This window comes from Vigna angularis, chromosome 9 (genome assembly GCF_016808095.1).
Source record: "Vigna angularis cultivar LongXiaoDou No.4 chromosome 9, ASM1680809v1, whole genome shotgun sequence".
Classification (NCBI taxonomy): Eukaryota; Viridiplantae; Streptophyta; class Magnoliopsida; order Fabales; family Fabaceae; genus Vigna; species Vigna angularis.
This window is the reverse complement of record NC_068978.1, coordinates 4,566,114-4,588,890: the sequence shown is the minus strand read 5'-3', so window position 1 is coordinate 4,588,890 and position 22,777 is coordinate 4,566,114. Positions and strand designations below refer to the sequence as shown.

General features: G+C 33.5%; 1 protein-coding gene and 1 non-coding gene across 2 annotated transcripts; one reads left to right on the top strand and one right to left on the bottom strand.

Annotated features, from left to right (window-relative positions):
* The first annotated feature begins 4,924 nt into the window (after positions 1-4,924).
* On the top strand, positions 4,925-5,011 carry TRNAM-CAU (transfer RNA methionine (anticodon CAU)). The gene is given in 2 exon segments: positions 4,925-4,962; positions 4,976-5,011. It is a non-coding gene; the product is annotated as a tRNA-Met (tRNA).
* Positions 5,012-5,677: 666 nt separating this feature from the next.
* LOC108346333 (NAC domain-containing protein 82) lies at positions 5,678-8,680 on the bottom strand. The gene is made up of 5 exons (XM_017585395.2): positions 8,428-8,680; positions 8,045-8,328; positions 7,528-7,674; positions 6,774-7,370; positions 5,678-6,348 (listed from the first exon to the last, which is right to left on the bottom strand). Exons 1-5 carry the CDS (start codon positions 8,570-8,572, stop codon positions 6,085-6,087), a joined length of 1,437 nt encoding a protein of 478 aa, XP_017440884.1. The 5' UTR covers positions 8,573-8,680; the 3' UTR covers positions 5,678-6,084.
* Positions 8,681-22,777: the final 14,097 nt, after the last annotated feature.

Genomic DNA, 22,777 nt, shown 5'->3' with positions numbered 1-22,777 from the left:
CACCACCTTAATCGAAATAAAATATTAAGGCGGCAAAGCGTGGTTTGAGATTTAGTTAATTATGAGAACTGTTAAACAGTCAACACTTAAGTTAATGGAATTAACTTTTGAAACTAGAATTGGGGTATTTAAGAAATACGAAAATCAAAGTCAATGATTTCCAATACTTATATATATATGTAAAATTTTAACAAAAATATATGACTATCTAATATAGTTTGAAATTGACACGTAAATATATGAATAGGTTAAAAAGAAAAAAAAAACTCACGGGCTGATATTTCTAATAAAAAAGTTGTAATAATTATGTGCAAAGTAATAAATAAATAAATATAAGATTATTTTAACTTAATAAAAATGTTACAGTCGGGGCAAATATAATATTTGAATTTTAGTTATTTTTAGAGCTAAGAAAAAAAGGATCATACATAAATTATGAGAAAATTACATGTTGGATTGTGATTATATATTATGTATGTAGTAGTGATTTATAAGAGTGAACATCTGATAAAAAAAATATGAATTAATGTTAACTTGAGAAAGCTTACAGAAAAGAAATAGAGTTAATGAAAAAATTGTAAAAGAGGCAATGGTGAAAGAAGTTAAAGATCTGAAATGAAATGAAAAATGAAATGAAATGGGGTTTGGAATGAAGGGTGCCCCACCCTAGAAAAGTAGAGGGTATATAGGCTAATTAAGAGGAAGGTGTGAGGTTGCATTATTAATATTTACGACGATGATCATAAAGTAGATTGTACCGTAAAGTCAGCAGAAGTTCTTCACCTTTTACCTCCCATAGCGTGGCCTTCCATTTATTAACTGTAAATCGGATCATTGGACGCATGCAGTGCACACCAGTGATCAATCCAAATCATTGTAAATTGTACTAAAACTTCAATGGACCACTTCCCATTCCACTTCCAATACATCTACACAACTTCTTTTGTTTTTTTCCCACCATTCTATATTCTACCAACAAATCACCATTGCCCCTTTTCGTGTTTTCGTTTTTATCATACCTTGTGAGTTTCAAGCTGTAAAGGAATCTTTTTTTTTTCTTTCTTTTATTAATTTTCAGTTAATCAAACAGGATTTCTCAGTCCTTTCTATGAAAGTGAGACTCGGTTTAATGTATATATATCTTTTTCAATAAATATTTCGCAAGATCAACTTTAGGGCTACATTTTTGTTACAGTAGCTTTCAAAGCCCTAAAACTAAAGAAGATATGTACAAGTACCAGACTTCAAAAAGCATATGTTTTAATGCTACCACCAACTTTATATGATGAAGAATAATCAAGCAAATTCATTTGGACCATGATGATGATGATGATGATGATGATTATGATATTAACAACCTGTGATTAACACTGATCTGTGATGATCATGAAATAACAACCTAAGGACAAGGGCATCGTAGGAAAAGGGAAAGATCTTAAGAAAATCTTTGTGTTTGAAAGAAGATGGTGGTGCAGGACCAGAGAGAGAGAGAGAGAGAGAATGAGTGAGGGTAAAGATCATGGGAGTGACCAGGACGAAGTGAACCCGAAAAGTGACAGATCCTTTGGGTATAAGTTTTTGCTGGGGCTTTCCATGTTTCCCAAGATGATAAGTTAACAGATCAGATGCATGCACATTGATTTCGATTGAGGACCATGCAGCCCAAAAAGGAGATAGAGAGGACCAGAGAGAGAAGAAAGAATGGCAAAGAAAATAAACCAAACAAAACCAAATCATCTTTACCACTCACAGTTACATTTGGATCCATCTACATGCACATCTTCTTCTCCCTTTCCCTTACTTTCCAATTTCAAAAATGTAAAATTATTAAGCTTTTTCGAGTTAGGTTTTTCTTTTTCTTTGCTTTGCTTACAGATCGTGTAACAGTATTTACACAACACAGATTGACTGGAAAGTTTTTATAGAAAACTTCCGAAACATCTTTGGACAAAGGCATGAGAAATGTCACTTCCAGTTCCAAAGAATCTGATAGTCAACAATGGCTGCTTTCTCAAAACGTAAGCTAAAGCATATAGGTAGAAACTTTAGAGTTATTACATTACAAGTATATGTGAGAAGGGGTTTGGCTAGCTAGCCTCCACATGTGTTGTTCTTTCCTTTTGTCTGTTTTCGTTTTATTGCACCAAATTTGAAAGGAACAAGAGAATGTAATGTGTACGAAGTTTCTTTAGTGGCACCCATGTTGTTACTTTGGGATGTGGTCTCAGACTCATGGCTCTCGATCGCTGTGCATGTGTATGTGTGTGGATTTTATATCAATATTTTTTTGGTGTGAATGACAATTAGTACTGTTATGGAACAGGTGCATGTGGAAATTGTATAAATGACGTTTTCTAGTTAGGTAATGCACTAATGCTTGATGAGACAGAGTAAAGTTGGAAGCAAAAATACTGTACGGCAGAGAGAACAAAATTATGGAAAAAGCAAAATTTAGAACCCTCTATACAACTTTTCAATTTCTCATATGCATATATATATTCCTCAACTCAAGCATTGCGTTCGAGAAGTCTGATCCGAATGTGTTATTCTTGTCTGCAACTTTGGTGTGGTGGGAAAATCAATATTCAGCATATGTGATCAGATTGAGACAGTTTAACAAAGGTAAAATGTGAATGAGGAAACTGATATAATAGTGAAATGCATTTAAAGTTATTGTACAAAATGAAGTGTATATTTAAAAGGGTTTACTGAGAAATTTGCAGTGTTGTAGATAAAGAGTTTTATGTGATAAGATTTGATGGTGGGAGAATAGAGGTGCAATGCAATGCATGGTTGACTTGAAGTACGTGGTTTTATATGAGGGGACCGAATATCAATGGTAGCCACAATTTTGCAGAAAAGATATTCAATGAGCTACCATAATGCAATGTACCATTTACTCATCGGAAATAATGAACAAAATCATTTCATTAAAACAAACAAATCAAAGGTAAGATTTTTTTTCTTTCTTTCTAGGAAAATAGCTGGAATTTAATTGTAAGTATGTTTTACTTCTGTATTTTCTCAAAGGAAATATTCAAATAGTTATTTTTCAAATTTCATCACTTGTTTCATCTCACAAAATAATTATTTGTATTTTCTAAAATCTAATTTTTTTAAAACTAAAATAACTATTATAATAAAAAAATTATCTAAAAAATTAAGCATTATTTATTATAATAATTTCATTATTTTTTTTCATAAAAAAATGTCTTTTCACTATTGTTACATAAAAAGTAATTAATCTGGTTTTTTTATTGAGTAATAAACTTATTCTGTCCATTAAAATATATGATAAAATTCAAAATGAATATAAAACACATTTCAGGATAGTGGACGTAAATAATATATTTCATGATGCATAGGATGTAAGTATTTCAATATATTTGTTTGTTAAGAGAGTATGTATATGAGTATTGTGGTGGTTATATTAATAGATTCTCACCATATTAGTCATTAAAATTTTTTTATTTAGATATAGCGTCATTGATAAAGAAAAATATTAAAAAGTTAAAAAAAAATAGTTTTAGGATATGTTTATAGATTTATGCTTTTTAAAAAAAAATATTTTCGATTAAAATAGTATAATTGATAAATAATATTTTAAATAAATTAAATGAAATTATGTTGGAGTTATATATATATATATATATATATATATATATATATATATATATATATATATATATATATATATATATATATATATATATATATATATATATATATATATATATATAGGCTAGTAAATAAAAATAATTTTTAATTCACATATGTTAAACTAACTTTATGTATCGATGATTATCCATGCAACATATCGATTAATTGTGATATAAATGTTTCTATTATTATACTTGTAAAAGTAAGTATCGTTATATCTACATATAAAGATATGTATATTTATATCTATAACATTCATTATTTTAAATAAATCAAATCTGAATAATAAATACAAATTGAAATTTTTGAAAAAGATTATTTTATATCCGTGAAAAGCTTTATGGAAGAAAAATTTTGGATATTGAAAAGATTGATAAAGGTTGATTATGAATTTTATAATAAACTAATAGTTAAGTTATCGTAGGAAAATGTTAAAAAGTTTAAAGTTATTTAAATTTTGATTATAAATTTATGTTTTTATTTGTAGTTAGTGAACTAAAGTAATTTTAAAGAAAATTATTTACATCAACAATAATTTATGTAAAATTAGGAGGATTCTTTAAAGTCTTTAAATTTAAATTTTATAGACGGAAAGATGTTACTAGAAAAAATCTTGTTAAAAATAGTCAACTATATGTCTTATTAAAAACAAGTTATTAACAAAATAAATAGATACTTAGCACTATAAAATAAAACATGATAAAAAAAAAAGTCATTACTTAAATAGTAAAAAAAAATATTATACTATATTATGACCGTTTACTAATAGTAAAAAAAATATTACATTTCAAAATATATATCTGGATTAATTCGAAAACTTGAAAAGCATATTATGAATTTAGTAATGCATTTTAGATTGTGCAACTGTAAATATGCTTTTAAATTTCACAATTCAGATCAGGTGTGGACCTATTAGGCTTTTCCAACACCCTCATGGAGGTGTAAAAATAAAAGATGGGTGGAAAAAGCAATTCTTATATTTGTTGGAACAATTAGTATAAGGCCTTAGAGACCTATGCCCTTCGGCAAGAACACTCGACCCAAATTCCCTAGGTAGGGATTGATGAACTTGGTACCGATTTGGTTTTTATATTAATTTTAAACTAACCCACCATTATTTAAACATCTGTATTATGATAAATGAGATTATTAAATCTAAACTTCAACCAAATCAACTTATTTTAACTGGCTCAATATTTTATAGCTAAAATTGAATCATATGAGTGATGTCTATTAAAATATTTAGTAATACATTAAATATCAAGGGGTGGTGGCGCAGTTGGCTAGCGCGTAGGTCTCATAGCTTTATCGAGTTATCCTGAGGTCGAGAGTTCGAGCCTCTCTCACCCCATCTTTCGTTTTAACGAATTGTTGTACTTATGGTTAACAATAAACTTTTTCTACTAAAGGTATTACTGGACTGCTGGTGGTAAGATCAATGCGTGCTAGATAATTGCATGAGAGATGTGTTTCAAATGTTTCTTCACACCTTAATTTTTCTTTTTCTTTTCCTTTTTAGCTGGTATAAATGCACAAGGCTGGTTTTCAAGTCTAATCTAACGCTTTCCCTTCTCATTCATGTCATTAATAAGTGTGTATGTATGCATGCCTTGTTAGAGTTGGATGTTTAAATGAAAGATTAACATGAATAATGATTTCTGTATTCTTATTGGCCATTTCTTTTTCAATTCAAATCTTTACAAAACTTTCTCCCCTTACACCCCAAGAAAAACAGCCAGGCTCATCGATATTGGTCATAGTAAATATGCTCAAACTTGATTCCATATACAAAAATTAGGTCCTTAAGAAAGGGAATCTTTTATGGATTTTTGCATGCTGAATTTGAATATTTCTCTAGAGTCCCTGGAGCAAAATCAGGCACCTAGTTACCATTTTAGGATCCAGAATAAACCATCCTTGCTTCAGAAAACAAAGATCAACTGAGCAATATAAAAATGAAGTGGTTGTCTAGCCAATCCTTTGTTCAACTGATATGGGAAGATAACTGCATTGTCCATGCATTCCAAAAGCTGATAAAATATATTATTAAATACTAAAATCAAAGAAAATAAACTGATTCAGCAATACACTTGGTATCCTAGAGACACAAGTTCACTACAAAAAAGTACTCTGTCCAGAAACTACAAATAACCATACAAACATCCTAGTACACAATCTATCTTAAATATACACACGACTTCATCATGCCGTTTATAATACTTTCTAATACATTTCCTATTATACATACTTTTGAATTATAATGCATAATTGTCATTATGCAATTTCTAATAAATTGGCTATTTTAGAGTAAGTTATTTTTAATAGCATATACTCTTATCCACTAATCCAATAATGGTACGAAGTTCTTAGTTCGGACCATATGAAGTTGTTCGGTCTTAGATGATACTCATCTTCCCATGACCTTTAAGTGCAAGGAAAACTAGATATTTCATTCCAATTGTTCTCAACAGGATTATATACTGTAGAGTCACATGAGGATGTCTCCACTCCCCAAAAATCGTCTTGAAATATACTTTCTTGTTTCTGACTTGCTTCTTGGTTGGAAAATAGAAGATGTGTGTCACCATCTACAACATCATATGATGTTTTAAACCTTTTTGATGAATGGTATTCATCTGAATTAAGATATTCAGTACACATAGTTGAACTATCTTCAATACTATCGTCCTGCAATGATTTCAAAAGAAAATAAACAGATGAATACATTGCTAAAAGTGCTCAAAAGAATATAACAATATCACAAACTCAAGAAAGAGTACAGTTCTCAAGTCCTATGGTCTATGTAGGGGAAGAGATTCAGGAAAGGCAAAAACGGGTATAGAAATAGATTGACTTATCTCAAGTCTCAATAATAACCCATCAATCGATCATGAATCAGAACAAAAGATCAAAGCCAACTCAAACCAGACATTTTTTTTAGTATCTTTCAAGAATCTAAACAAGAAAATCCTTCTACATTTTGAAAAATGACAAAATTCAAATCACCATAAAGCACACTACAACTTTTAACTTACTAAATCAGCGTGAAAGTTCAGAAACGAAAGAAGATACACTCATCAATGTTATTTGGACTTTGCAGAATAAATATTTACCAGTTTAGGGACGATTTCTGCATCTATATAAGAGCTTTCGCAATATGCTCTTTTCAATGACTTTGATTGAGTGACTAAATTTTCATCAGCTAATAATGAATTCCAGGATTCAAGTAGAATTTGTGTAGTTTCAAAAGGAATTTGCTTAGGATCTAATGGGGTCTGCATAGTTTCAAGAGGAGTCTGCATAATTTCAAAAGAGTTTTGTGTAGTTTCACAAGGAGTCTGCAAAGTTTCACCATGAGTCTGCATAGTTTCACAAGGGATCTGCCTAGTTTCACAAGGGCTCTGTCTAGTTTCACAAGGAATCTGTCGAGTTTCACAAGGGATCTGCCCAGTTTCACAAGGGATCTGTCGAGTTTCACAAGGGATCTGTCCAGTTTCACAAGGGATCTGCATAGTTTCACAAGGGATCTGCATAGTTTCAGAAAGAAGCTTCATAGTTTCAGAAAGAATCTGACTAATGTTTTTTTCATTTCTAAAATAGGCATCGTCATCCTTCTCAAATTCAATTAGTAACTGTTCGATTGGGGAGATGCGTTTTTCCGTTTGATGTGTTGCCTGACAGATTGTTTCCATTCCGGTAAAAGTACCTCCCTGGAAAAGAAAAAGTCATATATATATATATATATATATATATATATATATATATATATATATATATATATATATAATTAGAAGAAGAAGTATCAATTCTCGGCATGTTCGCATGTCACAGTGTATATATATGTTCATGAAAGATCCTTCAGCTTACAGATGGAACTCCTTCTGCTATTGCCTGATTTTCATAGTCAGAAACCACGCTGCTACTGGATTCCTCTTCATCACAGATCAGTGCAGCAGTTCCTTCTTCGGTCGTTTTCCCATGTTTCTTTATCAAGCAGCATAGCACAAAAGCATCCTGAAAAAATTGGAGTATAGTAAGCATTCACTTGCCACAATTCACAATAGTAAAAGGCCAAGACAAATCAGGCAAACGTATGATGAAAATTAGTGACGAATTTTGAGTGTTCTTAGATAGAAAGACTCAATTAAAAAATCCAGCAAGTCACTCCGTAAGCTTTGTCGAGAAACTAATTATTACCAACAGTCAAGATTAAAGCACATAAGTCACATGAGATATTTTAAAATTTACAAACTGTTTTACTAGTCAAAGCCAGGCTTCAAATACTCATCTGGGTTCGACTAGTTTACACTCCTACACACTGTAGTTTAGGACAGAGATTATTTCCGAGCAGAGTTACAAGTTTTTTAAAAAATGAAATACATACCTGGTTCTGGAGAAAGTTAAGAGCCTGATATTCGTGAATAACCCATTTGGAATTGACAGTGACACCTTTGGAAACATGACCACTCTGGAAAACAAGAGTCTTCTTGGTCCCAATGACAGTGTTGGTGTCCCCTGTTCTAACATCACGGGGTTTTCCCGTTGGTTTCCAGAACCCACTCTTCGTTGTCCTTTTAAACCTTTTACTATTTGAGTACTTCAAATTAACAGGACTGAAGAAAAACCATTTTGAGTCTTTGAATGGTATTACTGATTTTGCTAACATCTCTATTTAAAACAATAAAAGTTGAAGCAAAGATCAGAGCAAGAAAAAGGACAGTTTTGATTTCATGAAGAAGCATGGAGAGTTTGGCTTTCGATTATTACCTGGTATTTCCCTAGGATCCACATCGGAAAGATCTATGTCAGTCAAGACATGGACAAGGGGATGATCATCGAGCAACTTGTGTTTGAGGTAAAAGTCGACAAGTTCTTCATCTGTGGGACGAAAACCCATTCCTACAATCTCCATTGGTTTTTGTCAACACTTCACTTCACTGTGTTTGTGTTGTCTTATGAAACTGAATTTAAAATGCCACATTCACTGACTTAACTCCTTCGTTAAGAAGTTGTTGTTGGAAAATAATATTTCAATATTCGTGTTTGAGGCATACTTTCAAACTTTATAAAAAGTTCATAATATAACTCTATAAAATTAATTAACATATAATTTAAGTTAGATCACGCATTTATGTTAACTATTACTGAATAGCTCTAATAATGCATCTAAGTGATCTTATTCGTAGGTTATTTTATAAGAAAATTCAACAAATATTTGAAATGTTATCGTGATTTTAAATCCAAATACATAAATATTTGAAATTTTTGTTTCTCAATGTGTGAAGTAACAGATACAATAAGAAATTCAGTGACTTGTATTGCACTAAAACCGCGTAAGAATGAGAATCTTTTCTCTCACAACCCACGGCACTTTCTACGAAATGGACAAAATGAAATTTAACATATTTTATCATTGGTTAGGGATATAATCTGTTATGAGTCTCTATCAGAAGGATCAATGGCTTTAAACCTTGGTCCCCAAGTTTCTCCCATGTCCCACCATTTCAATGTTCTTTCAAGACTATTGGTAGTGAATTTCTATGCATCTTTTTCTTTTTATTTTGGAGGTTTGTTATTAGAAGAGTCATGCATGTGCTAACAGCTAGTGAACTCTAACTATCCATGTTATCACCTCAATTATTGTTTTCCCTTCCACGTTTTTTCAGTATATATGCGTAAATACCTTTTCATATTCAGCTTTTCCCCCAGCAAGTTATTACTTTTTTATGCATTTTACTACGCAAAATTTATTATTATTACTTTTGATTTAGATTATAACAATAACTGCTTTTACATGTATTTATATTTTAAATAATCTCAATTTTATAAGGTTTACACTCTTTAAAATTAACTATTGATTAAATTATGTTTTCAATGTAAGGTGAGATTTGATGGAAATGAACTTTTCTATGAAGGTTCTAGAAAGAAATTGGTAACAGTTAGCATTGCTGAAAGTGGTAATATGAATTTATGAAACTGTGAGACTTGCTTCCCAAGTTTACCATTTCATCGAATCTTTTTAATCAATTCTCCTTGCTGCCCCCACCATGTCCTTAAGGTGTTTGTATAGTGTTAGTTTCTTATGCTCCCCACTAGTTTTTGTCCCCTTAAAAATTGGTAACTCATTCCGTCAAAGGATAACTAGTTTTATGAGCATATGGTTATTGTTAGGGATCACAAAAACATGATAACCTAGTCTATTTAAGCTCGATCCACCAATCCGACCAAAAGAATGGACCGAGCTTAACTAATCTTTGAATTAAAAATGAGTTAAAATTTACAATCCGGTCCACCGAACTATTGGGCTATTATGCCAATTTTGATTTTCTTTTTCTGATGTAATATACATGGAAATTTACATAAAAATGAGTTAAAACGGATTGAAAAGGATTGTTGAGTTACAGGGTTTTCGAAATGTCAGACTACGATAATATATTCAGACTATGTTAATATGAAGTAGTGTGATTCAGGTTCCAAATTTTTTTAATAAAATTGAACTATTGGATTGTCGGACTGACCTCATTTGACTTATGAGTTGGCTTGTCAGGCTGTCCAGTTTGATGGACCGGATTAGTTCGGGTTTTGAATTGAAAATGTTGTTCTTACCTAGCTGTTTTGGTCGGGTTGGTGGGCTGACATGCATCTTTTAGTCTGGGAGAGTTACTCTCTCCACCACACCCTTTACCTTTTTTAACTTTTTCTTAAAACCCTAATTTTTTACTTTTTTATTCACTCAACCGCACACCACCCCCACACTCTTACTTTCTCTCTTTCTCTCTTATTCTCCTCTTCCTCTTTCCCCAATTTCTCATCTTCCTCTTTCCCCAATTTCCCATTTTCGTCAAGGTTCTCTATAACCATGTGTTTTCTGTGGGTTGGATGTTGTGCATGTGCTAGGTGCTGCTATATGCCTCTGTTATGTCTTAAATGAACAAGAAGATAAACACGAAAGGCGACAACGAATATGGGGTATCCGTAAAACACTTAAAGGGATCTCGAAATCCGTTCACAGATATTGACATTCGTTTACCCTTCAACGGATGTCGATATCCGTCGACGAATTTTGAGATCTGTTTAAGTGTTCTACGATATCCCATATCCGTTTAAGGGTGAATCTGTATTCACACCTGAGAACCTGCTATTTGACACCATCATTGGACCACTTCAACCACCACAATAGCACAGTTAGAAGGGAGAAGAAGCAAGCGAAATCTGATTTCTGTGGGTATGCTTGGGTGTGGGGGTGCATTGATACAGTGGGTGGATGTTGATGAAAGTAAATACATTTTAACCACCACGAATTAAATATTTTACAAGGGCAAAAGAGGAATGAGGAGGTGTAGGGAGCAATGTGTGGTGGTGGAGGGAGTAACACTCTTAGTCTGATTGACAGGCCGACTCGCGGGGCTTGGCCTTTTTAAACAACCAGGGCTCATTGATATTGGTCATAGTCAATATGCTCAAACTTAAGATTCCAGATACAAAAATGGGGTCCTTAAGAAAGGGAATCTTTTATGGATATCTGCATGCTGAATTTGAATATTTCTGTGGAGCAAAATCAGGCACCTAGTTACCATTTTATGATCCAAAATAAACCATCCTTGCTTCAAAAAACAAAGATCAAGTGAGCAATATAAAAATGAAGTAGTTGTCTAGCCAATCCTCCGTTCAACTGATATCGAAAGATATATGCATTGTTCATGTATTCCAAAAATTAATAAAATATATTATTAAACGCTAAAATCACAGATAATATATTGATTGAACAACACACTTGGTATCCTAGAGACAAAAGTTCACTACAAAATGTAAACTGTCCACAAACTACAAATAACCACACACTTCCTAGTTACACAATCTGCTATCTTAAATATACACGACTCCATCATGCAGTTTCTTATACTTTCTAATAGATTTGCTATTATATATTCTTCTAAATTTTATTGCATTATTGTCATTTTACAATTTGTAATAAAGTGGCTATTACAGAGCAAGTTACCTTTAATAACATATACTCCTACAATTAAGTACCACTAATCCATTAATGGAACTATGTTCTTAGTTCTCATCATATGAAGTTGTTTGGTCTTGTCTGATTTTGATCTTCCCATGACCTTTAAGGGCAAGGAAAATTAGATATTTCAATACTATTGATCTCCCAAAGGTTTATTTGTTGTAGAGTCATAACATGATGTCTCCATTCCCCATATATCATCTTGACATATACTTTCTTGATCCTCTTGATTTGCTTCTTGTTAGAAAATTGAAGACATGTGTCAGCCATGTCCAATATCATATGAAGTTGTTTGATCTTGTCTTATTTTAATCTTTCCACGACCTTTTATGGGCAACGAAAATTAGATATTTCAATATTATTGATCTCCAAAGGGTTTATTTGTTGTAGAGTCATAGCATGATGTCTCCACTCCCTAGAAATCATCTTGACATATACTTTCTTGATTCTCTTGATTTGCTTCTTGGTTAGAAAATAGAAGACATGTGTCACCATGTCCACTATCATATGAAGTTGTTTGATCTTGTGTGATTTTGATCTTCCCATGACCTTTCAAGGGCAAGGAAAACTAGATACTTTAGTACTATTGATCTCCAAAAAGTTTATTTGTTGTAGAGTCATAACATGATGTCTTGTTAGGTTTCTGGGTATGAAACCTAACTGTCTCATAGCACACACTCACACAATAGCACCCAAATGGTAAGAAAAGAATGAAAATATGTATTCACATCAACCAATGTCATGTACAACCAGTAACTGGGAGCATAATCCCCCTCCACAGGATCAAGGTTCCTGTCTATACAATTGATATAAAAAGTTGTCCCCTCTACCAAACTCCCCTTGCGTTCTTATAAAGGCAACCCACTTCTAACTACCCAACAACAATTAATTCCTAAATTGAACAATTAATTGTTCAATTGTTTTCTCTCTCCTGCATGTTAGCAAAATGATGAAGATGAAGTTTTGTTGATGTCCAAATCAAGTCAAGAAGAAATCAAGATTCAAGATGTTATGAAGACTTGTATTGCTATGGAAAGCTTTTGTAATAATTATAGTTTAGTGTCTAGGACTTAGATTATTAGTGGTTTTATGTATGCATTGAAAAGTGATGTAAAAATGTACCAAGAAGTAAAAACTGTGCAGTGCTAATCGATTAAAAGGGGTCAGTAATCGATTATTCCAGAGAGCAATGGAAAATCTCAGCATTGCATGCTAATCGATTAACAAGGGCTGTTAATCGATTAGCGCTAATCGATTAGCATGGGCTGTTAATCGATTAGCAAAGTGTCCGTTTGAAAAACTAGTCGTTTTTGAGCCGTTGGACTATCCGTTGTTTTGTCTTTTAGTGACTAATCGATTAGCAACTTAAGATAATCGATTAACACAGTGAGAAAGGCTGAAAACGAAAAATGGAAGAGCCTTTGGATGAGTCTATAAATAGACTCTCATTTCCTCTCAAGAAGAATAGCCAGAGACACAGAAACTCTTCCCTTGTGCTCAAAATACTCAGAAATTCTTGAGACTTGTGTGTTCTTGTTCGGCTTGTGAAACTCTTGTCTGTGGAGCTGGTGAAGTGCTGCTACGGTGATAGAGGAAATAACCGATTCATCCTTGGTGTGTCTAAGGAGGTGTTCGGAAGAGAATTATCTTTCGTGAAGTATTCGGAGGAGGTGTTCATCCTTTGTGAAGACTCAAAGGAGGTGTAGTTTCATCTCTTGTGGTATCAAGAGAGGTGTTTTCTAAACTCTTACAAATTGTTTCTTTGTGAGTGTAATTTGTAATTGTTTTGTGTTAGTGAAAAGGTTTATCTTGTTTGAGATAAACGACTGGACGTAGGATTGGTAAGATCCAAACCAGGATAAAATCATCTGTGCAAATTTCTCTCAACCTTACTCTTGCTTTATTTGTCTTTATTAATTGCTAAGTAAGTTTATTTGAGTAGAAATTAAAAGGCACAAGTTAGTATTAAAAACCCTCTTGGTTTGTTATTCCACGCTAACCATTCCGCTGCAGCCGCTTCTGACAATTGGTATCAGAGCTTGCTTTGATAGTCATTCAAATGGCAGGATCACATCAAACCTTTGCAGAGGGTGCATCAATCAATAGACCACCACTATTCACAGGTGAAAATTACGCATTTTGGAAGGTCAGAATGCAAATTTTTATGGAATCTATTGATATAGATATTTGGGATGCTGTTGCATTTGGTCCTTTTATTCCAACTAACAATATGCAGGAACCAAAGCCCCGTGATCAATGGACCATTGAAGAAAAGAGAAGATCTCAGAATGATGTAAAAGCCCGGAATATCATTGCATCAGCGTTGACTGTTGATGAGTTCTACAGGGTCTCTGTCTGCAAAAGCGCTAAAGAAATGTGGGAAACTTTAAGAGTAACTCATGAAGGCGGAGATGAAATTGGGTGTGCTAAAACGAATACTTTGATCATGGAAGAGAATAATTCAAGCTCTTCATCAAGCACAACATCAAGTATGGGTGATTCTGATGAGCAAGCATATATCTGTTTAGTAGTGAACGATGACGCTGGAAGCCAAGTAAGTACCTCTAGCGATTCTGATGATTCTGATCATATTGATGAAGATGAATTACATGAAATTTATAGAGAATTATTCATAGAATCAGAAAAACTAGATCTTGCTCATAAGAAATTGAAAAAGGATTTTAAAGAATTACAAAAGAAATAGGAAAAATCCTTAGAAGAAATACAAACATTAAATAGTAAAATTTCAAATGTAGAAAATGATACAAATATATCTGCTGAGTGTAAATTTTGTGATAAACATAAATTGAAAGTTGATAACATTGAAAAATCAATAGCAGATGAAAATAAAGAATTAAAATCAAATTTTAAAAATATTTTTGAAGAAAATAAAATTTTATTTTATGAAAAAGGTAAATATACTAGTAGTGATGAATGTGCTTCTTGTCAAAATTTTAAGAAACTACTAGAACAAACAACCTCAGGAGAATGTAGTAAAAATAATGAAAATAAGGTTGTTAAAAATAAGTATGTTCCTAGAATTAAAAATAAACATAATCATAGAACCCGTAGAACATGGGTAGAAAAAGGAACAACTTATAGGAACACAAACTTTGTATCATGCTTTTATTGTATGAAAAAGGGTCATACTTCAAATAAATGTAAAATTAAGCATTATGGTGTTCCAAGTGGTAGATATGTTTGGGTTATAAAATGATTTCTTTTTTCTAAATCTAACCCAAAGGACCCATACAAAATAGTTGGGTACCAAATGTTTCATATTTAAGAATATTTTTTTTAAAAAATGTTTTTGCTTTAAAACATTTGAAATAGAAGAATGTGTGCATGTTGTCTTTGATGAAATTGTAGACCTTGAGGCAAAACCTCTTGAGTCAGTTGAATTACATGCAGGCTATGATGAAGATTTGTAGAAGACAACAAATGAAGCGAAGAATGATGACAATCCTCAAGATGAAGATCTAAACAATGTTTTATAAGCTCTTTCTCCTAAAAATATTTGCTTTAAATATCCTATTGTGCATGTTTGAATGAATCTTTAAATTTGAAAATATTTTTAGCTCATATGCATACATGCTTTTATTAAGGGGGAGTATTATCTTAGGGGGAGAACATCAAACACAACTTTTTAATTATGATCAAAAAGGGGGGAAAATGTTTAAAGCTTATTTGCCTATTTGTGCTATTTGTGCTTATTCACTAACCTTTTCTTCCTTAAGTTGTGTTTTAAATACACATTATTACCAAAAGCTTTAAATCAAAGGAGTTTTTGATCATAATCAAAAAGGGGGAGATTGTTAGCAAAATGATGAAGATGAAGTTTTGATGATGTCCAAATCAAGTCAAGAATAAATCAAGATTCAAGATGTTATGAAGACTTGTATTGCTATGGAAAGCTTTTGTAATAATTGTAGTTTAGTGTCTAGGACTTAGATTATTAGTGGTTTTATGTATGCATTGAAAAGTGATGTAAAAATGTACCAAGAAGCAAAAACTGTGCAGTGCTAATCGATTAACAGGGGTCAGTAATCGATTATTCCAGAGAGCAATGGAAAAGCTCAGCACTGCATGCTAATCGATTAACAAGGGCTGTTAATCGATTAACACTAATCGATTAGCATGGACTGTTAATCGATTAGCAAAGTGTCCGTTTGAAAAACTAGCCGTTTTTGAGCCGTTGGACTATCTGTTGTTTTGTCTTTTAGTGACTAATCGATTAGCAACTTAAGATAATCGATTAACACAGTGAGAAAGGCTGAAAACGAAAAATGGAAGAGCCTTTGGATGAGTCTATAAATAGACTCTCATTTCCTCTCAAGAAGAATAACCAGAGACATAGAAACTCTTCCCTTGTGCTCAAAATACTCAGAAATTCTTGAGACTTGTGTGTTCTTGTTCGGCTTGTGAAACTCTTGTCTGTGGAGCTGGTGAAGTGCTGCTACGATGACAGAGGAAATAGCTGGTTCATCCTTGGTGTGTCTAAGGAGGTGTTCAGAAGAGAATAATCCTTCGTGAAGTATTCGGAGGAGGTGTTCATCGTTCGTGAAGTATTCGGAGGAGGTGTTCATCCTTTGTGAAGACTCAAAGGAGGTGTAGTTTCATCTCTTGTGGTATCAAGAGAGGTGTTTTCTAAACTCTTACAAATTGTTTCTTTGTGAGTGTAATTTGTAATTGTTTTGTGTTAGTGAAAAGGTTTATCTTGTTTGAGATAAACGACTAGACGTAGGATTGGTAAGATCCGAACCAGGATAAAATCATCTGTGCAAATTTCTCTCAACCTTACTCTTGCTTTATTTGTCTTTATTAATTGCCAAGTAAGTTTATTTGAGTAGAAATTTAAAGGCACAAGTTAGTATTAAAAACCCTCTTGGTTTGTTATTCCACGCTAACCATTCCGCTACAGCCGCTTCTGACACTGCACACCTATTACCCATTATAACCTATCATATTAAATCCTATCATTACACCCTGCTGCAAAACAACCTTGTCCTCAAGGTTGGTACAGTAATGCTTGTTCCCATGGCTCATTTGCATCATAGGAAGGGAACCCACTGGCTGCTGCCTCCAATTCAGGTCTCGAGGCTTGGGTGGTGGTCTATATGAAAGAATTGTTGACTCCTTTAAGAGTTGCTTTTTTGCCAGAATTCCCATGGACCCTATGATTCTTCTATATTGCCTTCTGACCTGGTGACCACTTACATGGGCCTGGATTTTAACTCTTTTCTAATGAATGATCAAGAATTCTTTTCTCTTCTTCCACCCCCAAAACCCTTTTTGTATTTTTATAGCAGCAGTACTGGCGAAGCCCTCTCCTTGCCCAAATTTGTTCATCCTAGAAGCTAAAAAGGAAAGAACTTGTTGATCTGACCATCCAATTCCTTCATCATCATCATGTTGAGCTAACTGTTTCCTCTAAATGTTAAATTGTAGCCCTGTAAAGAAATATCTCTGTCATTGGTCTTCTAGTGTTTTATATGTTTGTGACAACCATATTTTTTCCCCACTCAAGACAACTGCATCTTCTACTTTATTTCCAGCCATCATAGTCACCCTGTTCCCACCAGATTTTGCTTTCTTCCCTCTGTCTTCACCCTTCTTCACTATTTTATCATACACATCACAACCTACCCCACTATCTCTCCTAGAAACGGCAGCTTCTGCCACTTCCTGGGCAGCAACACAAACAATGCCTCCATCACAGTTTTTGTCTTCTGCACTGATATCTCTTTCTCTTTCCTTCCCAGAAAGAGCAGCTTTTGCCACTCCTTGGGTAGCAACACCAACAACTTTCTCATCAGCAGCTTCTATGATTTTTGCAGTTTGGCCTAACTTTTCAAAAACAAAACCTCTATCTCTTTCTCCGAACCCCATTATCAATGCCTCTTTCAACCATTTCCAAGAAAGGTTCTTGGTTTTATTTTTCCAGGCCCTGAACCAATAAATTGTGCCTCCCTCCATGCAGCTGTAAGCCAACCTGAGCCTCTCCTTCTCTGTGATATTTTGGGTGTCAAAAAACTTCTCAACTTGAGAGATCCATCCCAACGGGTCCAACCCCTCAAACCTGGCCAATTCTACCCGCTGCCTCCAATTCTGCTGCCCTTTGCCCCTGTCTTCCTCCAGCTCTTCCTCTGAACCATCTTTCTTTCCTCTCATGATAGCTTTCTCACTTCTTTCTGAGCCCATTATGTGAATCTTGATTTCCTGCAACATTTCTTTTATTTCTTGGATATCTCTCCTCCATTCTGCCATCCCTATTTTCTGTTCACTGACCCTTCTCTCCAAGGTATTGTCTCTTCCTTCCATGCTTCCACCCTTTCTTGATCACTTCTTGATCCCTTCTTGATCCGACAGTCCCCTCCTAAGCGGAGCAGCTTCTTGATCCTTCACCCCCACTTTGATCCGGCAGGTCAGAACAAATTGTTAGGTTTCTGGGTATGAAACCTAACTGTCTCACAGCACACACTCACACAATAGCACCCAAATGGTAAGAAAAGAATGAAAATATGTATTCACATCAACCAATGTCATGTACAACCAGTAACTGGGAGCATAATCCCCCTCCACAGGATCAAGGTTCCTGTCTATACAATTGATATCAAAAACTGTCCCCTCTACCAGACCCCCCTTGCCTTCTTATAAAGACAACTCACTTCTAACTACCCAACAACAATTAATTCTTAAACTGAACAATTAATTCTTCAACTGTTTTCTCTCTCCTGCACACCTACTACCCTTTATAACCTATCATATTAAATCCTATCATGTTTCCACTCCCCAAAAATCATCTTGTCATATACTTTCTTGATTCTCCTGATTTGCTTCTTGGTTAGAAAATAGAAGACATGTATCACCATGTCTACTATCATATGATGTTTTAAGACTTTTTGTTGAATGGTACTTGTTTGAATGAAGATATTCAGTACACATAGTTGGAATATCCTCAATATTAGCATCCTGCAATGATTTGGAAAGAAATGAACAGATGAATTCAATTCTTGAAGTACTCAAACAAATACAACAATATCACAAACTAAAGAAAAAGTGTAGTTCTCAAGTCCTATGGTTTATGTAGGAGAAGAGATGCAAGGAAAGGAAAAAATGGATATAGAAATAGATTGCCTTATCTAAAATTTCAATAATAATCCATCAATCGATCATGAATCACAAAAAATATCAAAGCTAACGCAAACAAGACATTTCACTTGTATCTTTTAAGAATCTAGTGGAGAAAATGTATATATACATTGTGAGAAATCTGACAAAATTCAAATCACCATAATGCACAATGCAATTTTAACTTAGTAAACCATGAAAGTTCAGAAAAGAAGGGAGATACGCTCATCATCAATATTATTTGGATTTTGCAGAATAAATATTTACCAGTTTAGGGACGACTTCTGCATCCATACATGTGCTTTCGCAGCGTGTTCTTTTCAGTGACTCTAATTGAGTGAAGCAATTAAGAAAACTGAACATGTTTTCTTCATCAATAATAAAACTCGCATGAGAATTCGGCAACTCCTCTTTCTTTATAGTTTCAAAAAGAGTTTGCGTAGTTTCAAATGAAAGTTGCACAGTTTTAGATGCTATCTGTGAATTTTCATATGGAATTTGGGTAGTTTTAAATGTAACTGAGTTATTTTCAAATGGAGTTTGCAAATCTTCATTTGAAATCTGGGTAATTTCATACTGAGTACTTTGAAATGGAATCTGGTTATTAGCAAAAGTCTGAAAATTTTCATATGAAATCAGGGTATTGTCAAATGGAATCTGGATATTTTCAAATGATGTCTGTGAATTTTCATATGGACTTTGGGTAACTTCATATGGAATTTGGGTAATTGCATATGAATTTTGGAGACTTTCAAATGGAGTTTCCAAATTTTCATGTGAAATTTGGGTAATTTGAGATGAAATTTTGGTAATTTCAGATGAATTCTGGATACTTCCCAAGGTTCCACATCGCAGATATCTATGTCAGTCAAGACATGGACACGGGAATCATCACCGAGCAACTTGTGTTTGAGGTAAAAGTCGACAAGTTCTTCATCTGTGGGACGAAAACCGTATCCTACGATATCTGTTAGTTTTGGGGAACACATGAGTTCAATGTTTTCATTGTTTGCGTTTGTGCTTGTGTTAGGGAACTGAATTTATCATGCCACATTCACTTCAATGTTCTTTCAAGACTATTGGTAGTGAATTTCCACGCGTCTTTTGCTTTATTTTGGAGGTTTGCTATGCTGCTCACTTCTAATCATGAACGTGACTCCAAAGTTTGAAATACTTTTTAACAATATGGAAGAGTCATGTGATTGTTGGGTTTGGCATAAATTTAAATGGATTGTAGTTAATGAATTCGTCGTTCGAGTCTTATGGACAGATAATGTATTAGTCGTTGGAGATGGTAATTAATGGATTAGTCGTTTATAATAGTTTATAGTCACTTTTGTTTGTTTTGAGTACCACAGTAGAAAATATGTGAGTCTATAAATTGTATAGTTGAATGCATGAATGAAACAAGAGGTGAATCAAGTTTTTTCACAACATTACAAAGTGGTCTCAAGAGTCAGTTTACTTAAGTATTTAAGTGTTTAAAAATAGAGAGAGCTGATATGGCCAGAGTCCCTACCCAAGTTCACAAAAGCAGTCAACTATGATAATTTGAGTCTCCAAATGAAGGTCCTTCTTTGTTCTAAAGGAAATTGGGAGGTGTTGAAAAATGGTGACGAAGCATGGGATATATTAGAGAAGGTGTACGAAGGCGATGTTTGAATGAAGCAGGTGGGACTTCAAACACTCAAGAGCGAATTAGAGAACAAGAGGACGAAGGAGACAAGAGGAATTTCCGAGTACATTAGTTAGGTTGAAACTATGGTGAACCAACTCAGTAGAAATGGAGAGACGTCCTCTAGCCGAGTTGTGCAAAAGATTCTAAGGTCATGCATGGTGTGCACGATTGAGGAGTCCAAGAACTTATCAACTGTTACGTTGAAGATCTTGTCGAGTCCCTTAAGATACACGAGTAACAAAAGAAGTAGAAGAAGAAGGCAGAGCCATTTAATCAACTTGCTGATGTGGCAAGTTTGCATCCTCTGTCTTTAGGAAATTGGGTCTTTGGTGGTTAGGAGGCACAAACTAACTTTTTGAGAGCTTGGAGGGTTACTAGGTCTTGTGGGAACACTTTCTTCTTCCTCTTAATTTTTCCATCTTCTTTCATGATCATTTTTGTAAGCTTGAGGCTCTTCATGGAAATTGAGAGTCAAACCCATCTTATTGGGGATAATAATTATTGAACTCTTATGTATTTGTGTTAATGCTTTGAATATATATATATATATATATATATATGCCACTTCCATTAAAAAGCTAGTTTTCTTATTTCTATTCTTAACGCTTGCTGAAATAGGGACATGGATAACATTATTTGTGGTTCATTAGGTATTGGGAAGTGTCTTTTGAAACCTAGACTTGAAACAAGATACCTAATGGAGCCTATATCTAAGGATGGAATCTTACCCATTACTTAACTTAAATCCTAGATCTTAATGTATGAATGAAACAACAACCGTCACAGTTTTTCCCAATAAGGGTTGTTGTCTGGAGTACAACTCCAAGTACAAATAGTGAACTCCAATTATTCTTTTGTCATCACCTCAATTATTCTTTTCCCTCCTAAGCTTTTTCAGTATCTGTGTAAATGGCTTTTCATATTCAGTTTTTCCTCCAACAAGTTATTACTTTTTTTATGCATTTTACTGTGCAAAATTTATTTTTATTACTTTTGATTTAGAGTATAACTATAACGTTTCTACATGTAATTATTTTTAAAATTATCTAGACTTTAAAAGGTTTACACTCTTTAAAATTAACTATTGACTAAATTTTATTTTTCAATGTAGGGTGAGATTTGATGGAAATGAACTTTGCTATGAAGGTTCCAGAAAGAAATTGGTAACAGTTAGCATTGCTGAAGCTGGTAATATGAATCTATGTTGTGCATTCTCTTTGTTGTTCCACCATGTCCTTAAGGTGTTTGTACATGGTTGGTTTGTTATGCTCCCCACTAATTTTTTGTCCCTTTAAAAATTGGAAAATCTTTCTGTCAAAGGATAAACAGTTTTATGAGCACAAGATTACAGTTTATGTTAAGATACCACAATACTGGTAGGAGTTAATTGTTATTCCTTTTTCACATGTTGCAAGGATCTGCAATAAGGAGAATTGAATGAGGATTTGACTCCCTGAAAAAGAAAAATAATACAATTGAGATGGTAATTAAGTTTGAGTTGTTATATACCAGTTGATTATTTCACTCTTTTCAATTGTGGATTTCTTACGTGTATCTTGGTGAATGAAGGTTGGATGTTGGAGATGGCAAAGAAGTGAATCTAGAAGCTTGTTTCACTACATAGCATATACAAAAATCACGTATGATAATACTTGTACTAATTCTAAACTGCAACAGTTGCATCTTGTTACGTGACAATCACACTGGTGCGTTCTATGCACTGTGAACTTCACCTGTGATGGCTTTATATTAAAAGTTTCAAAGCTGTTCCTTGAATTTTGTAGAAAGAAAAGGATTTTGACTATAGAAGTTGATATTTGAGTTTGTTTCTCTAGCATAGTAGTTTTTAATACTTCATTTTAATGTTGTTGAGTTGGTTCTAACTATTGTCCGATTACTATTCGGTCTTGATTCCATCTTGAGCTTACTAACTCCATTATTCTTCATTATACTTTATGTCAAATGGGGAAATCCTTCAAAAGGCCCTTTATCACCAACTTTTAAGCTCATCCCATGTCTGCACATTACAATTGATTATTGTGTACTTCTTAATTGGAGTTATTTCAACTACTTTTGTTAATCAAAGGTCTAGCCAGAGTAATTTTGAGTCTGATACATAAAAAAAGATCACTTGTAGTTAATCAATTCCTTTAAATTATGGTTCTTAAAAGTATTTTACTCGTAAAAAACTTCTACCCTTGAAAGAAAAAATATTGGCTGGGGATTGTTAATTTTGTTGACAGAAACTCTGCTCAAAGATGATTCCATTTACTGATACTGGTCACATATGTTTA

Coding starts and splice junctions, on each gene's coding strand:
- LOC108346333 (XM_017585395.2), bottom strand. CDS start 8,572: ATGGAGATTGTAGGAATGGGTTTTCGTCCCACAGATGAAGAACTTGTC. Junction 7,675..8,044: donor TTAACTTTCTCCAGAACCAG/GTATGTATTTCA, acceptor CAATTTTTTCAG/GATGCTTTTGTGCTATGCTG. Junction 7,371..7,527: donor TAGCAGAAGGAGTTCCATCT/GTAAGCTGAAGG, acceptor TTTCTTTTCCAG/GGAGGTACTTTTACCGGAAT.